The 18,084-nt window shown below is 45.4% G+C and overlaps 1 protein-coding gene across 5 annotated transcripts in view; it reads right to left on the minus strand.

The window, feature by feature from the left end:
- The window catches only part of IKBKB (inhibitor of nuclear factor kappa B kinase subunit beta), a 60,382-nt gene extending 50,362 nt beyond the window's left edge, over nt 1-10,020 (minus strand). For 2 of the 5 annotated variants that reach the window (XM_025441230.3, XM_035699884.2), the window contains exons 1-2: nt 8,829-10,020; nt 8,173-8,295 (exon numbers count right to left, since the gene is read on the minus strand). In XM_025441230.3, coding sequence (XP_025297015.1) covers nt 8,173-8,277 — 105 coding nt within the window. In that variant the 5' untranslated portion in view covers nt 8,278-8,295; nt 8,829-10,020. Of the gene's footprint in view, nt 1-1,063; nt 1,188-8,172; nt 8,296-8,828 lie in introns of those variants that run through there. The other 3 variants (XM_035699887.2, XM_035699886.2, XM_049095068.1) reach the window with 2 other exon arrangements.
- Nucleotides 10,021-18,084: the final 8,064 nt, after the last annotated feature.

The following is an 18,084-nucleotide window of genomic DNA, read 5'->3' on the forward strand; positions in this document are numbered from 1 at the left end:
ATGTGGGATGAAATTTAAAGTGGGTTTGTATTTTGAGAAAATGGAGACAGACGCCAACAGTGTCATCCATATTGAATGCAGTTTATTATGAAGGTCCCTCAAGTCTGCGACTCTTTGCACATGAAAACACAAAACTTGGGGCCCCTGGGGGGCTCAGTGGTTGAGCATCTGCCTTTAGCTCAGGGAGTGATCCCGGGGTCCTGGGACTGAGTTGGCATCGGGCTCCCTGCAGGGATCCTGCTTCTCCCTCTGCCTATGTCTCTCTCTCTCTCTCTCTCTCTCTCATTCTCTCTTTCTCTTATGAATATATAAATAAAACCTTAAAAAAAAAAAACTTGTGTAGAAATAGAGTGTAGTATCACGTCGGGGTGGGGGGGGCACCTTCTCAGATGGCTGAGAGCTACCAAAAGGTGTGACCGCAACAAGTGAGTTCAAAGTCAGTCTACTCAGGAGCTGGCACAGCTTCCCAAGTTAGCCTTCTTCTCATGAGGAGGGGAAATTTGCTGGAAGCCAAGAGGTACACTCAAACCCTTGGCTCAGAAACCTGTCTCCTGTTACTGTGGCAACCATCCAACAAATCACTGTGGTAAAAGGGAGTAATTAGTAATTACCAGTTCTTTCCTTCTCAGGCCCTGCCCTCCAAGACGAATGCTTCAGAGAAGAGGTACAAAGCTAGGCCTAGACAGATCCTAGGGATAGAACCTGGGCCTGAGGGATCCCTGGGTGGCGCAGCGGTTTAGCGCCTGCCTTTGGCCCAGGGCGCGATCCTGGAGACCCGGGATCGAATCCCACGTCGGGCTCCCAGTGCATGGAGCCTGCTTCTCCCTCTGCCTGTGTCTCTGCCTCTCTCTCTCTCACTGTGTGCCTATCATAAATAAATAAAAATTTAAAAAAAAAAAAAAAAAAAAGAACCTGGGCCTGAGAGTCAAAAGATACAGGGTCTGGCTGCAGCTTCCCCCTGACTCAACCATGCTGACCAATCTATGCTGAGAGGGCTCTGAGTTCAACCCAATCCCTTGGATGTAAACACCCAAGAGAAATAGTGGCCTCCAAATATACTCACAGTGACTTGACGGGTGAAATAAGTCAGGGTTTAACTCCTTCATCCTTCACCTGGTAAATATGTGACACTGAGCCCATTACTTTAGTTTATGGGTCTTTATCCACAAGAGGGAGATGACTCTACCCTGCAGTCAAAACAAGATGGAATGTCTGATACAGAGCAGGCCTTGAGTAAATTACAGTAGCATTGCTTCCTTTCTCTGGCCCTGTGTAGATGTTACTCTACTCATTTGATTTGTCTTCTCTTCAGACCATCCACAGTCTATCTCCTTTCAAGATTCTGCTTAAGTTCTATTTCCTCAAGAAGCCTTCCCTCTCTCCTAAGCATTCAAAAAATAATATAGAAAGAGCTTCTAGCACAGCCAGCACAGAGCACTTTGGATAAACAGCAGCCGTTAGTATTTCTACACAATCTGGTGCTTATATTTAGACCTATCTAATATACTGCTGAGTACTCATTTTACCTCCTCAATTAGAGCATAAGCACACTGAGGACAAGGTCATTTCTTTTCTTCCTTTCATGAAGCTTGGGTTGGTGCTCAATAAATTCTTAGTGAACTGACCGAAGTCCTTAAGACTTCAGAACACACACAGAAGCTGAAGTGAGCTTAATCTTGTCCAGTGAGGAAACACGCAAAAGTCAGCACTATTTCATAGAAGAGATAATGACACCTTCATTTCTAGCTTTAGAACAGCCAGTACATACATTACCTCATGTCATCCTGACAGGCATCCCTTGGGAAACCAGGCAATTCTCAGCCTCTTTCACAGCCAAGTGCACAGAGAATATATTTGCAAGGCACTGTGAAACATTCCCAGATCCTTCATAAAGCAGCTGCTTTATTTCATGCCCAGACATGCTGAGAGCCAAGGAGATCAATATCTAAGTATCCCCAAAAATCCATGGGGAAGTTTAGGCCTAAAGCCATGAAGCTGGCAAGTTAACAGAGCCAGGACTGGAGCCCAGGTATGAGTGACTGGGAGCCATGTGGTTCCCCACCCCCCCTTATTCCCAAAAGGTGCTGCGGGCTGACGTCACTCAGGTCATCACCCTCTTCCTCTATTTTTAACAGCCTATCTAGTCTGTACTGATCAATGGTTTGTGCTGACCCTGAGGCTGAGGATTTAAGGGAGTACAGATGCAGCAAATACTGCCTAGGCCCATGCTTGGTAATAGCATCCAAAAACTCTGGGAAACGGGTAGGGGCATTTGGTATACAGCCGTTCCTCACTAAGAAATACTTGTTTACATGCTGTTTTCCAAACAAGAGTTTTTCCTTAGTGCTTCAAAATGATTTAGACTGATTGAAGAGAACTGAGAATGTTCTTGGGGTGTCCCTAACCATAGAGTACCCACCATAAAAAAGCCACAGGCCATAATGGAGAAAGCAGGTAGTTGGGATTTGAATAGATACAGGTTCAGATTCCAGCTCCTTCACTTACTAGCTTAGACTCTAGGTAAATGACCTAACCTTTCTGTGCTTCAATTTCCTCAGCAATAAGCAGAAATAAGGACAATAGTTCTTGTCCTTATTGGACAACTGTTGTGGTTGGCTCAGTTGGAGGAGCATGTGACTCCTGATCTCAGTATTGCAAGTTCAAGCCCCATTTTGGGTGAACAGATTACTTAAATAAACTTAAAAAAAAAAAGACACCAGTTCTTTCTTTTAGGGTTATTGTGAAGACTGGAGATAAAGAGTGTAAAATACCTAGCCCAATGATGGCACATGGTAGGTTCTTAATAAGTGATGGGTCTGATTATTAGGCATTGCATATGTGACTGAGGATACCAATTCGTAGACTCTTTTATGAAATTGCTCTCATGATAAACTAAAAAGCCTCTCTTTTGTGGACAAGATAAAGTATATGGAGTATCAGGAAATGTACATGGTTGCAAAGTATAATCATCATACTGACTAGAGTCACGTTATCAAAACCACCCTGTCCCACCTGCTTTCTTCAAGATGCTCTGAACACTGGGGCATCCACCAAAGAACACACTATGCTTGCTCTGATCCTGGACATCAACTGAAGATGCACTCCTCAACTGAAGATGCACTCCTCAGCACTACAGCAGCCCTGAGGATTTCCCCACCTGAGGAACAACCCAGAAAGGGGATGAAGAGCTTCCCGGACTGAGCCAGGCTCATCAACAAGGTTACACTAAGTATTTGTGAAAGCTGACTCCTCCTGCTCCCTCAGCCCTCACCTTCAATTCCACCATAGAGTCCTAAATAGCTCTTAGATCTGCCCACTTCTCTGCATCTCCACCGCTATCAGCCCACTCTAATCTCTCACCTGTCCCATCTCCAAAAGCTTCATGACTGGCCTCCCCACATGACAGGCCAGTGCCCGTGGTGTCCTGGTACCAGCTCTTCTGAGAGCAGATTGTTAAGTATTCAGGAGTTCAGTGAGACCTGCTTGTTAAACTGTCAGTGGGTTGAAATAAGCCCTGGTGGAAGTAGTTACCCTGTGGAGGTTGGTAAACACTACTAATCAGGATATGATTTCCCAGCACACCAGGGCCTGGGCCCCTTCCAAACTGTTCCTGCAGTCAAAGTGAACCCCCTTCCAACAGCTTCCTGTTGCTCTTCAGATAAAAATATAAGCTCTTGGCAGGGTCTCATTGTTACTTTCTCTGTTCCAGCCTCGCTTGCACCTGGCTCCCCTCTTCCTCCCTTCTGGGCCCACTGGCCTTCCAGTCCCACCAGCTTGCCAAGACCTGTCCCACACAGGGGTTCTGAATAGGCTGCTCCCTCTTCCTGGAACTCTCCTCCCACTCTCCCAGCTGGGCTAAGCCTGGCTAAGCTGGGCCAACTTACCAATAACTCAGAGTTCTGCTTATGCATTACTTCCTTGAAGAAGCCTTTCCCTGACCTCCTGACCGATCACTGCCGTGGGCCCCTCTCCTATGTCACACTTATGATAGTTGGGAGTTTACATTTGTAATGACTGATTAATGGCTCTTTCCCTTTTCCAAAAAGGTCTTTATAGAAAGTGAATGACTTTATGCACCTGACACACATATAACATAAAGACAATTGCTGTGGGGGAAATGAAAGAAAGCCAAAACCAGAAAGGGCCCCAGCTGACCAGGAACTCAGAGCCTTGACAGGACACATTCTTATACACAAAGACAAAAAGGCAGTATATGAAGCAGGCCAAATGAGTGAAACTGAAGGAATTCAGGGGAAGAACTAATTTCCATAGAATGAAGGAGTCCATGGCAACTTTACTGAGGAGGTGGTCTGCAGCTATACTGATTATGTAAAGCTGTCCAGGAGACAGAGGCTTGTCCCACAGAAGGCTCAGCCAACCAACTTGTTGGGAGCCAACAAGAGGAGGTAATGCTAAGAAAGACACGGTGAGGCCAGACTGTCAATTTGACTTTGGCTTTTTAAAAAATAAAGATTAAAAAAAAAGAACGAAAGAAAGAACAACCATCAACAAAATGAAAAGGCAACCTAGGGAGGAGATATCTGCAAATGATATATTCAATAAGGGGTTAATATGCAAAATATAAAAGGAACATACACAGCTCAACACCCAAAAAACCTAATGATCCAGTTAAAAAAATGGGCAGAAAACCTGAATAGACTTTCCCCAAAGAAGATGTACAAATGGACAGCAGACACATGAAAAGACTCTCAACATCAGAATTTTGTATTTCTGATTTCATCAACCCAGAATTTTCTGAGGTTCTGGCTCACGGGAGAAAAATCCCTTGTGCACAGATGTTTCTAAATGGGTGTTAAATAAACTAATTCACCGTTTCCCGTAAAAGGGACACTGATTATACATGTCAGGCCTCATGGCTGGAGCGGATTTTATTTCTGTAGCCCAGACACCGATAGGTTTACTCTCTCAAGGCGCTCAGTGGCGAGGCGACTCCCGACCCGAAGAGGGCTGAGGCATCCGGTACTTGGACAGGTCCAGGTTGAGGTCATCATGGAAATGCAAATCAAAACCACAATGAGCTATCACCTCACATGTGTCAGACTGGCTAAAATGAGAGAGACAAGAAACAACAGGTGTTGGCAAGGATGTGAAGAAAGGGGAACCCTCATGCACTGTTAGTGGAAATGCAAACTGATGAAGCCACTGTGGAAAGCAGTGTGGAGGTTCCTCAAAAACTTAAAAATAGAACTATCATATGATCCAGTAATTCCACTGATATGTATTTAAACACAGAAAACAAAACACTAATTCGAAAACACTAGTATATGCACCCCTATGTTTATTGCAGCATTATTTATGACCACCAAGAGAGGGAAGTAACCTAAGTGTCCATGAATAGAAGAATGGATAAAGAAGATGTGTGTGCATGTATACATACATATACATATATGTGTATATAAATGTGTATATGTACACACACATGCACGTATATATATACACATAAAATATCCCATGCAATGGAATATCACTCAGCCATTAAAAAGAATGAAGTCTCGCCATTTGTGACAACACAGATGGATGTAATGAGTATTACCTTAATGAAGTAAGTTGAGGAAAAAATGTCATATGATTTCATTTCATGTGCAATCTAAACAAATGAATGAACAAACAAAAAAAGGAGAAACAGATACATAAATACAGAGAACTGGGGGGACCTGGGAGGCTCAGTTGGTTAAGTGCCTGCTTTCAGCTCAGGTCATAATCCTGGGTCCTGGGATTGAGCCCTGCACTGGGCTTCCCTGCTCAGTAGGGAATCTGCTTCTCTCTCCCTCTTCCCCTCATATCTGCTCATGTTCTCTCTCAAATGAATAAATAAAAGATGTTTAAATAAATAAATACATACAGAGAACTGGTGGTTGCCAGAGGGAGAGAGTTGGGGGATAGTTGAAATAGGTGAAGGAATTAAGAGGTACAAACTTTCAGTACCATAAATAAGTCATGGGGGGATGAAAAGTACAGCATGGGAAATATAGTCAATAATACTGTGAGAACATTGGATGGGGACAGATGGGGACTATATCTTTCATGGTGAGCACTGTATAATGTATAGAATCGTCAAATCACTATGTTGTACACCTAAAACTAATGTAATAATGTATGCCAACTTCAATTAAAAATAAAATAAAAATGAAGGCTACTGGTTTTCGAATAGGGGAACTTGAAAGTAGTAATTCTAGAAGACTAATCCATACACACAAACACACACACACATTTTTTTCAGGCCCATATCTATAAAGCCAGGAACAAATTCCATCTGACAATAGCTTTCCAAATTCATAGAGGCCATTCTGAGCTAGAAATGACAGACACATGGCACACCTGGACAGAACTCCTTTTGAGGAAAACCATCTCTACTTCAGCTGCTGAGATATTTGCTGCAGTCAAGAATCTAAAAGCTGTGGCCTATCTAGAAGCAGCCCAGCCCAGGTATATGTGGGGCCATAGAATGATCTGGCTCTTATGTTGTAATGTGAGGCCCACAGCTCTACTCGGACCAGAACACATTTGAGCCAGCTGTGGCTCAAAGGAATTCCAGCTGTGGCTGAAAGGAATTCTGGTTTCCCAGTTCAATGTGGGAATTACCACCTCCGGAACTGGACTCTGCCCTCCAGCTCTGGCTCCCACTCCTCCAGGGGTCGTTCCATCTACTCAGAGCTGACAGGACTCAGGGCAGGGCCTAGAATGTCTTCCAACTAACTGATAAAGGAGCGTGGCTGTCTGGAATGACTCTCTGATGTGGCTGGCCAGTAGCCTTGATGACTCTCTCGCTGGATGCTGCAGCTGGCTCCCAAGAAGTGGTACATTTCCTTTCAGTCCAAAAAAGTGCTCAGCAGCCCCTGATCAAAAAGCAAGTGCTTCCTTCAAGGACTTCGGGGGTCTGATTTTGGAGTCAGGAAGCCAACTTCAGTTACTCAGTGACTGGGGGTTCCCTAGAGCAGTGGTCTCCAAATGGGGTAGATGTGCACCAGGGTTACCCAAGACTGGAATCCAAAACAATTAAATAGAAATTAAGCTTTTTTGATATTAACTTTATGAAATCTTCCTCAGATTATTTTTCAAAGATCATATATCTCGTGGACCCAAGGTATACTGAGGAAAATGGGCATTCCACAGGGAGTGGTGGACAGGGGCCTATGGAGACATGTTTCAGGTTACATGTGCCCCTGCTTAGGTGGATTATGGATCGTAGTATCTGAGGTCAATAAAATGACTCTCACAAAATGGACAAGTGGCTAAAGAAATTTCTGCAGAGGACTTCAGTACATGTAACACCAGCATAAGCAAAAAGGAATATGGAGGAACACTTCTATTGTGAGAAACTAAACTTATTTCAGACACATAAAGAGTAAAAACAATCAGGATCTAATCAGTCAGAAATAGGTCCAAATAATTCCAAATTATAAAAATTATTTGAAATACGGATTTTCACCCACTGTCCTTGATAATTCTCTGTTTCATTATGGATCTGTATAGTCTGTGCTGTGCAGTATTGCAAACAATAGTGGGAACACATAATTAGTATGTATTTAAAATATTTTTGGGGATCCCTGGGTGGCGCAGTGGTTTAGCGCCTGCCTTTGGCCCAGGGCGCAACCCTGGAGACCCGGGATCAAATCCCACGTCGGGCTCCCGGTGCATGGAGCCTGCTTCTCCCTCTGCCTGTGTCTCTGCCTCTCTCTCTCTCTCTCTCTCTCTGTCTGTGTGTGTGTGACTATCATAAATAAATAAAAAATAAAAATAAATTAAAAAAAATAAAAAATAAATAAATAAAATATTTTTGAGCTAATTCTTTAAACACTTAAATATATTTTACGATGCTCATTCTTTAAATTTTTCAATTTTTGTATTTCAATATTAATACACAATATATTAGTACATGATAGCATGATGATAATAAAGATACTAGTTTAAGATATATAAAAGTTAAAATATTTTTACAATTTGGGGGCCATAGTCAGTAAAGCTTGGAGACCACTTAGAGGCAGCTGAGCAGCTCGGAAGCCCCCTGCCAGTTCCCGTTTCTCACTCCCCCAAGAAGCCCAGGGCCAAGGACGAACCCCGTCCCCCACCCAGCACAGTGTAGGGCGGAGGCAGTTCCCAGGAGCCTGTCTTCCCGGCCTCTGGCTCAGCCCAGGTGCACAGCGCCCCTACCTGATTGTGCCAGCGGATCACGTTTCCAAATCCCCCTGTCCCAAGTCGTTCTTTCATCTCCCAGGCCCCACATGTTTGGGTTGGCAGAGAAGGTGACCAGCTCATGCTGCTGCCGCGCTAACTCTGTAAACAATTTGGTGTAGGGGACAAAAGATCAAGGTTAAGAGAAAATGGAACTCAAGCAGACGGAGAAGCTAAGAGACAACATTGCCCTTCGGTGCGAGAGAGGAGCTGGTTTTCACTTTATAAATGAACCAGGCTGTCTGGTTTGGTTTTGGGTTTGGGTAGCCAACTTTTGTCACCCCCACACCCCCACCCCGCTCAGCCGTAAGGGAAGGAGGCGGGGAGGACAGTCCCTCGGAGGCCCGCAAAGGGCATCCCCCGGACCGCAGCGAGGGCGCCCTGTCCCGCGCGCTCTGCCCTGGGTGGCCGGGGCACGCTCTCCGGTCACGTGTGTCCTCACACGGTCCCAGAGCCCCCGCCTCCAGGCGGCCCCCGGAGTCACCCCGGCTCCCGCGGTCCGCCCGGAGAACCCGACTTCTCAGCCCGACCCCAGGGTCTCCGGGAGCCTCAGGGAGGAGGGGGCGGGCTCGCGGGCGCCGAGGGGCGCGGGGTCTGCCGGCGGCACCTGGCCCGCGGCCGCCCGAGGGACTCACCTGTCGGCAGGGGCGCGGGGCGGGGCAGCCGCTCCCCAGGACCGGGGAGGCGGGGGCTAGGGCGGCCAAACCGGGGGCTCTGGCGCCTCCCCGAAGACATTAAAATGCGGGAATCTCAAACGGGCCAGCGCAGCGCCACTTCCTCAAACACTTCCTGCTCTGACGTCACGGGGCACGTGGGCCGCGCGCCCTTAAAGGAGCCGCGGCGCCACAGGGGGCCCGGGGGGTCGTCGCCGCGGTGACCCGCCGGCGCGGCGCGCGGCTTCCAGCGGGCTCCCCCGCACCCGGACAGGCGGTGCCCCTGGGGCCCTAAGACGAGCCCGAGTGCGCCGGACTCGGTACACGGTGACTGGAACCTGCGGCGGTTTCTGGGACGGGGGAGACGGGGATTTCCTCCCGGGAACCCTCCGGGGGGTAATGGACGCCGCTTCCTGGGCTGCTCCCTCGCTGGAATTTCCCGCGCCCGCCAGGGTTTCCTTTCGGCCTGCTGACAACTGCCCGGCCCCTCCTCAGGCTGCGTCCTCCGTCCGCAGGGCTCGGCGCTCGGGCTCGGGCTCGGTGTCCAGCACGACCAGTCACGGATGTACTTCCAAGAAGCCACAGCCTCTACTACCCCCTTCACGAAAAATGAAAGGAGGGAAAACCTCGTAGTTTCCGCCGCAGTGATGTAGGGAAGTTGTAAGAGGTTCGCCGGTCCGCTGCTACCTGCCTGACGTGGTAATGAGGTGTGCCGTGGAGTTTCTCAGTTCTGTGCATTGCACTAACACCAAGCTGGTGTGTGTTGGTAGATTGACCCAAGCAGGAAGAGTAGCATTGGAGGAAACCTGAAGAATATAGCTCCCCTTTATAGGATGCTTCCGAAGCGCCGGGCGCTGCCTACACACACTCTGTACTTACAATTCCTTCTGCGGATCCCCAGGGCAACCCTCCACATCGGGAGGGATTGGATTCTTGTTCTTGTTATCCCCATTTTTTTAAAAAGATTTATTTATTTATGATAGACACACACACACACACACACACACACAGGCAGAGACAGAAGCAGGCTCCATGCACCGGGAGCCCAACGTGGGACTCGATCCCGGGTCTCCGGGATCACGCCCTGGGCCAAAGGCAGGCCCCAAACCGCTGAGCCACCCAGGGATCCCCTTGCTATCCCCATTTTATAGGTGATAAAACTGATGTGCAGATAGGAAAATATGTCCAAGTCACAGGCTAGTAAGTGTATGAACTGATAGTCCAACCCAAGAGGCTGGTTTTTAGGTCCAAGCTCTTAATATTTGATGAAATGTATCATACTAAGAAATTCAGAAGGAGGCAAACTGGAGTTTGAATCCTCACACTGCTATTGACTACTCTGAGATTTGGGGGCCAATTACTTAATCATTCCAAGCGTCTATTTCTCTTCCTTTTTTTTTTTTTTCCAGATTTTATTTATTTATTTGACTGAGAGAGCACAAGGTGGGAGGGGCAGAGGGAGAAGCAGGATCCTTGCTGAACAGGGAGCCTGACACTCACACCTGGGGTTCCATCCCAGGACCTGGGATCATGACCTGAGCCAATGACAGATGCTTAATGACTGAGCCACCCAGGCGCCCCCATTTCTCTTCTTTAAAATGTGGGCAGTATTAGGTTGAATCGAATGAAGTCACCTTTTTTTTTTGTAAAACAAAAACAGTTGAAACACGAGCAACAAACATCAGTGGTTTCATCTAGTTTAGCCCAAGAGCAGTAGGAGGACAGGAGGACACCAGCAGAGTTGTCCTAGACAGATGAGTTAATAACACCAATGGCCATGCCCAACACAGAGAACACCTGTCTGCAGAAAACCTGAGGCTGAAGTCAATTTAGGAACAGTGACATGGTTTGTAGTGGTGGGTTACAGAGTGCACAGCCAAGAAAGAATTCTTCAGACATCTTTGATGCAAAAAGGTGGTTTTATTAAAGCATGGGAACAAGACCTATGGGCAGAAAGAGCCGCTGCCCCAGGATTGTGAGGAACAACTGATTATATACTTTGGAGATGGGGGAAGTAAAGACCAAGGGAAGTTTCCAAAAGGTCTTTCATATCCTAAAGAAGACTCACAGGATCCTGGAGGCCTTGCTGTTGCCTAGCCGAGGTTGTTTCTCCCTTTAGCAAAGCATTAACATTAAGAACAGTTGGGAGTTTCCTGGAGGCATGTTATATTCTGCTTGCCCCAAGTGTTTGTCAATAGGCTGAAGGTTATAAGGAAATTTAGTTTCATCTACATTTCCTTCTGCCATTGTTCCCCACATCATTCCCACTGAACAATTTTGACCCTTAAATCTTTAAGGTTGTCGAGGGTGGAAGGTCTCATCTTCTGTAACTTCTTCCTGCTGATAGGGGTACAGAGAGATGTCCCTACCTATGCGTCCGCATTGGTCAGTTGGGGAATTTATATACATAGGTGTTACCAAAGTCCAAGGTACACAACATATGTGTACCTCACTGAGTAGAAAGGATCATTTATCAGCTGGAAGCTATGGCAGTGAAGTCTTGGCACCAGGCAAGGAGACAGGAGAAAAGACAACAAAATAAGGTTAATAGTATAGTGAGAAAGAGAAGCCCAATAAAAATGGCATTGATGGTCAACTAAAATTTTTCTCCTGCTCTTTATTGTCCTTTAAAGAGAAGTTTGATATCTTCCACAGGTTCACAGGAATAAGAAGCCACATTAGTTTGCTCATTGGATTCCTGTGAAGGCAGTACAGGTTTTATACTTGATATAGAAGCTCATGAAGAGTACCTCTCTCATTTTATTTCAGTGGGAATACATAATATGACCCAGCAGGGGTCCTTCCATTTTGGAGTTAAAACCCCTGCTGAAAAAAAAAAAAAAAAACCCTGCTGTAAATAAACCATCTCTCTGGGGTTTATATGGGGTGGTTTGCTAGTGACTATCATATCAGGTTTAGAGAGAATATAGTTTGCATATTCATTTAGAAATTTATGAATTAACCCGGCCTCAGAGCATTATAGTTTCCACCAATTGCCTATAGTAACTCAAAGGGACTTAACCCTATTGGTTGTTTAGGGGCAATCCTCGCTCTGAGAAGCCCTACTGGTAAGAGAGTAATCCAGTTTTCTTGAGTCTCAATGCTTAAAATAGAATATCTACAAGGATGTGTTTTTTTTCTTTACAAAGATGTGTTATTGAAACATTTTCTCTATAGTCTGTAATCACCCTCATTTTATTTTTTTTAAGATTTTATTTATATGAGAGAGTGAGCATAATGGGGGAGGGGTAGAAGGAGAGAAAGGGAGAAAGAGAGAAGCCAAAGCAGACTCCCTGCTAAGCCTGACATGGGGTTCAGAGCTCTACCCCAGGACCCTGGGATCATGACCTGAGCTGAAGGCAGATGCTTAACAGACTAAGCCACCCAGATGCCCCTATAATCACCCTCATTTTATTTTTTTTTTATTGTTATTTTTTTATTTATTATAGGCACACAGTGAGAGAGAGAGAGAGAGGCAGAGACACAGGTAGAGGGAGAAGCAGGCTCCATGCACCGGGAGCCGACGTGGGATTCGATCCCGGGTCTCCAGGATCACGCCCTGGGCCAAAGGCAGGCGCTAAACCGCTGCGCCACCCAGGGATCCCAATCACCCTCATTTTAAATCAGAGATAGCCAATTCAAGACTAATTAATTTGAAAAATAAGTCCAGTTTTAACAAAGTTGGCCTAATTATTTACATAAGCTCAGCAAGAATAGTGATTGATATTATAGATCTTTTAGAATCTGCTTTGCTGGAACTTTTTATAAGGAATCTCTAGATTGAACTTTTAGTAGCCTCTCTAGGCCAGAAACTAAGCCAAGTACTTGCCATCAGACATGCCTGCAGTACCTGTAGATTTGGGCAAATTCCTCTCCCTGAGGTCCCCAAGGTATCCTGAAGTTCCCGCACCTGCCAGGAAGTGACATTCTTTACTCACCTGTAAGGCACCTGGAAACTTTGTGAGCAAGGTATCAGGCCAACATTTCCATGAGGCTCTATTGGCTTCATGCTTCATAAAGTCAACCTTAGTTCCTTAAAGCTGCCTGGTCATATCTGAGTCTATGCAGGTCCCTCAAATATGACATTCCAGTCAAAGCCTTGGTAAAATACCGGTGTTTCCAATGATGTCCTGTTACAAGGAGAACAGATTCCTATTGAACTTATGCAAATGACCATGATTACCAAGAAGAAAGAATACTCACTGAGACCTTTTGAATTTCAGAGGGGTCTGCTATAGAGAAAAGTTAAATGCTTCAATTTGTTCACAGAGGAATATTTTATCCCATTTCTGTACATCATGGATATCTTAAGAGAAGGTTTCCTTGATCTGGAAGTGATCTGGAAGAGCAAACATTTAGAGAACCACCAATGATTCAAACAGGAGTCGCAAAAGCCATAATCAATTCTTCAGTTCATTTAGTCCCATGTTACTAATTCTTGGTTCAGCGTGAATGCAGCTTTTACATGGAAGTGTTAAGGTGGGCAGCTGTCCTGGTGACTTAGGTGACTGGTGCCCAAGACAGACTACTTTGTATAAGGACGGATGAAGAGAAGGCATCAAGTTTCTGGGTCTTATTACCATTCTGGCAGGTACTAACATCCTGCCAAAAGGCAGAGTTTCTCCTCCTCGTAGAGTAGCCGTGGGCTAGAGGATTGCAGCCGGAGCAATGCGCATGAAAGTGTACCAACAAGACTGTACTCCTTGGAGTGCCCGGGTGGCTCAGTGGTTGAGCGTCTACCCCAGGTTGTGATCCTAGGGTCCTGGGATGGAGTTCTGCATCGAGCTCCCCGCAGGGATCCTGCTTCTCCTTCTACCTCTGCTTGTGTCTCTGCCTCTCTCTCTCTCTCTCTTCTCTGTCTCTCATAAATAAGTAAAATTTTTAAAAAGTAAAAAGACTGTACTCCTTGAAGGACCCTTGGAGTGAAAGCAAAAGGACAAGAGATGAAGGATTCACTGACTTTGCACTGTGGCTTAGAGTCCAGTGAGAACACTTGAAGCCCCAGGTTGGGCACCAAAATGCTGTGGTTTCAAGTGGTGGGGTTTGGAGCCCACAGCCAAGAAAGAAGTCTTGAGACATCTTTTGTGAAAAAAAAAAAAAAAAAAATGGTTTTATTAAAGCTCCGGGACGGGACCCATGGGCAGAAAGAGCTGCTGCCCCAGGATTGTGAGGAACAACTGATTATATACTTTAGGGTTGTGGGAAGTAAAGACCAAGGGAAGTTTCCAAAAGAACTTTCATATAGTAAAGAAGACACAGGATCCTGGAGGCCTTGCTGTTGTCAAGCTAAGGTTGCTCTTCCCTCTAGCAAATCATTAACATTAAAACAGCTGGGAGTTTCCTGGAGGCAGGTTATGGTTTGCCTGTCTCAAGTATTTGTCAATGAGCTACAGGTTATAAGGAAATTTAATTATATCTACATTTCCTTTTGCCTTTGTTCCCCATATCAATATGTCAAACTAAACAGGTCATCTGTGCCAGCACTGCTCCCAGCACCCTCCCCCTATATTTACCCTATAACCACTGCTAATTAGCATACTCAGTTTCAAAGCAGGAAGAGAAAGGAGCATGACTGAATAATTGTAAAGCATTTAGAATTGTGCCTGATATATTGTAAGTGTAATATAAGTGTTTGTTTAATAAATAAAACGTATTGAGCACCTAAATGTTCTGGGCCCTATCTAAAGCCTATAGGACATAAAAAATGTCTCTTTAAATCCTGTCACTCTGCAAATCACTGTTCCTGAGAAACTTAGCAAGACATCCACAGATTTGCCAAAGACTGATTCTGCACCACTATAATTTAAGAGTTCTCAATTGCTCAGCTCAATATAACTTGTTTTCAGGACACCTGGATGGCTCAGCAGTTGAGCCTCTGCTGTTGGCTCAGGGCATGATCCTGGGGTCCTGGGATCAGGTCTCGCGTCGGGCTTCCTGCATGGAGCCTGCTTCTTCCTCTGCCTCTGTCTCTGCCTCTCTCTCTCTCTCTCTGCGTCTCTCATGAATAAATAAATAAAATCTTAAAAAAAAAAAAAAAAAACTTGTTTTCAACTGAACATAAATCTCTCTGATAAGGTCGCATTTATTTAGATTCTTTAAAAATTTGATGATGGCCCAGGAAGGGGCCTCCAGACCTTATCATATCCCACGACATTTATCATCTTAAGCCCCGTTTTCCCTCAAGATAAGACATGTCCACTGTCTACATCTGGTCTCTATCCTGCTCTACAGACATGAGCAGGCTATCTGCAAAGAAACATTTTCAGATGCAGCAAAAAACAAACCAAAAACCAAAAATCAACCAAACAAACATATCTCTTTTTCTTCCTGCTTCGAGGCTTAGTGTGCTTTTTAGCAGTGACTATAGGGTAATGAAGAAATACTGACCAGCCTGAGTGCCTGGCACAGTTCTGGGTACCACTAACTCAGGGGATCCAAGCTATGTAACTCTCATCAGAGGTACCTAGAATCTAATTGAGGGTGTGAGATCCATGGAGAGGCATCAACTAATGAGTAATAAGGACCAGGCAATAAAAAAAATCTGTGCTAATTTGTTCTGCTGTGGAGGAGGTACAGTATTGGTGATAAGGTTACATTTTCTAAAGGGTTTATTTTAGGATAAAATCTTCTGAGGATAAATCAAAGATAACTATCTCCTTACGCAGTCTTTTGTGTAATCAGTTGGGAAAACTCTGCTCTTTCACCTAATAGCAGCCAGGCAAAGCAGCACTAAGCTCTTTTGAATGAAGAAAGAATTGTTTTCTGAACAATCTGGGAGCTGAGTCATACATAGTAAGAGAGGCCAGATTAACAGATAGGAAGGCAATGAAATAGACCACTCAGAATAGGAAGGATTTGCACAGCCCCCCAAGCCCCCAGGAAACCAGCTCTGGTTCAGTGATTTCAGCAACTCATTATCTTTCCAATTTGGTCTTATTCCAGCCCTGCAGAGAGAAGACTGCAAGTCAGGACTTGCTCCCTCAACAAACAAAAATTCTTCGGCCAGAAAAGTTGAAAAACTTGTTAGCTGGAAGACAGGAAAAAACCGCTTTTCTTCTAGGGGAGCTGGTAGGTGATGCAGGAGGGCTGGTGGAGACTGAGGGTGAGCCAGAACATCTAGGGGATCAGCGCAGAACTAGCTGTAAAAGGAGAGAAAAGACAGCTAACTTCCACCTCTGCGAATGAGGTGTGGGCCAAGAGTGAAACTTTAGAGAAGCAGAGCCTGCTAGGCCACTGTGCCTCAAATCTTGCACAAAATACTGAAAGCTGAGGATTTAGGGCACTTGAGTCACCCTTACTGGAGGAAGATAGATTGGGGGAGGAAATCTCTTGGCATGCTCCACATGCCACACATTTTTACACACACGTTTCTATTCCAGTAAATCCAATGAAAGAGGAAGAAGTAACTGAAGGACAGCTGGCCAACCCTTGGCAGTGCTGGCAGGGAAAAATTGACTACAGGCTGGGTGTACATGTTTATACCGCCTGGCAGGTGTGTTTCTTCACTTACTTTCATTCTGAGCTTTTACTCCATGGAAGCAGAGATTTTGTTCACTGCTGCATTCCCAATTCCTGGAACATGCTAGAGATATAACTCAATGTAAATTTACTGGATGAATGAATAAGTCGCCAACGCAAAGCTACTGGGTTCCTTAGCACTTGGTTATACTGGAGTCTGAGAGACATGAATTCTAATCCTGACTTTGAGATCTCGGGCAATTTACTAAACCTCACTAAGCCTCAGTTTTCTCATCTGTAAAATGGGGGCTAATGAAAACTATCCTTAAGGTTCTAAGGTATAGATGAGGGCAGCCCGGGTGGCTCAGTGGTTTAGCGCCGCCTTCAGTCCAGGGCCTGATCCTGGAGACCTGGGATTAAGTCCCATGTCAGGCTCCCTGCATGAAGCCTACTTGTCCCTCTGCCTCCCTCTCTCTCTCTCATGAATAAGTAAATAAAATCTTAAAAAAAAAAAAAAAGATTTTATTTTAAGTAGTCCCTACATCCAACGTGAGGCTCGAACTCATGACCCCAAGATCGAGAGTAATATGCTCTACTTGACCGAGCCAGCCAGGTGCCCCCACAAAATTTCTAATTTCCCTTTTTATTTTTTTTAATTTTTATTTATTTATGATAGTCACACAGAGAGAGAGAGAGGCAGAGACACAGGCAGAGGGAGAAGCAGGCTCCGTGCACTGGGAGCCCGACGTGGGATTCGATCCCAGGTCTCCAGGATCGCGCCCTGGGCCAAAGGCAGGCGCCAAACCGCTGCACCACCCAGGGATCCTTCTAATCTCCCTTTTTAAATGGGTCCTCTTCTCTACCATCCCTGAGCATTTTGTCTCTACACTTCTAGTCCAGTTCTTCAGAGCACTACTCATTGTTTTTAGAGAGTTCAGCTTTTTATGGAACATGTTACAAAAGAGGTCAAGAACAAAGCCTTCATCATCATTCAGGTGCTTCTTTCTTGGCTTCCAATCTCTTCTCTTGTGTTGAGGCAGCAGTAGTGGAGGTGACAGGACCTCCTGGGCACGGCACCAGCCCCTACACTGCAGCTCTGGTTCCCGATCTTGACATGGGCCAGGGTGAGACACAGGACAAAAAGAAGATCAGAAGTTTGGTAATAAGACATTTACCCTGCCATCCAGATGGGTCATTCATATAAAAGTTTTCTCTGGCAAAAGCTCTCTCTCTCTTTCTCTCTTTCCCTCTCTCTCTCTGAGCCAGACTTCCTATTCAAATTTTTTTAGGCGGTTAAGGGGGAAGTAAAAGTTTTCTTGAGTCTGCTAGGTCATGATTGCCTTCAGCTCAAAATAATCCAAAAGCCAAAGTGGCATATTTTGAGGTCACATATTCTGGTCCCATTCAAGGGTTGAGGAGATGCAGGTGAGCTCAGAGTGAGGCCACAGTGCCAAGCATGAAGGCAGGGTCTTACTCCAACCTGGCCTTCCTCAGAAGGACTGAGCACCTTGGCACAGCTGCAGAAAGGGGTGCTCACGAATTTCCACACAATATTAGTTTATTGTTTATTGCCTGCCTTCTCCAATACTGTCAGCTGCAGGCTTGCCTATTCGGTGCCCCACGTCACCCAGTACAGACCACCATATAATAATAATAATAATAACAAGCATTTATGACTGCAGAGCAGGTGCTCTATAATTCTTCCTGTATTGGAAGAATGTAATCTATCTCTGGATCATTTTGCCATCCTGGCCTGTGGGGCCTGTTCTTTGCCCAGGCA

Source organism: Canis lupus, chromosome 16, assembly GCF_003254725.2.
Source record: "Canis lupus dingo isolate Sandy chromosome 16, ASM325472v2, whole genome shotgun sequence".
Lineage (NCBI taxonomy): Eukaryota > Metazoa > Chordata > Mammalia > Carnivora > Canidae > Canis > Canis lupus.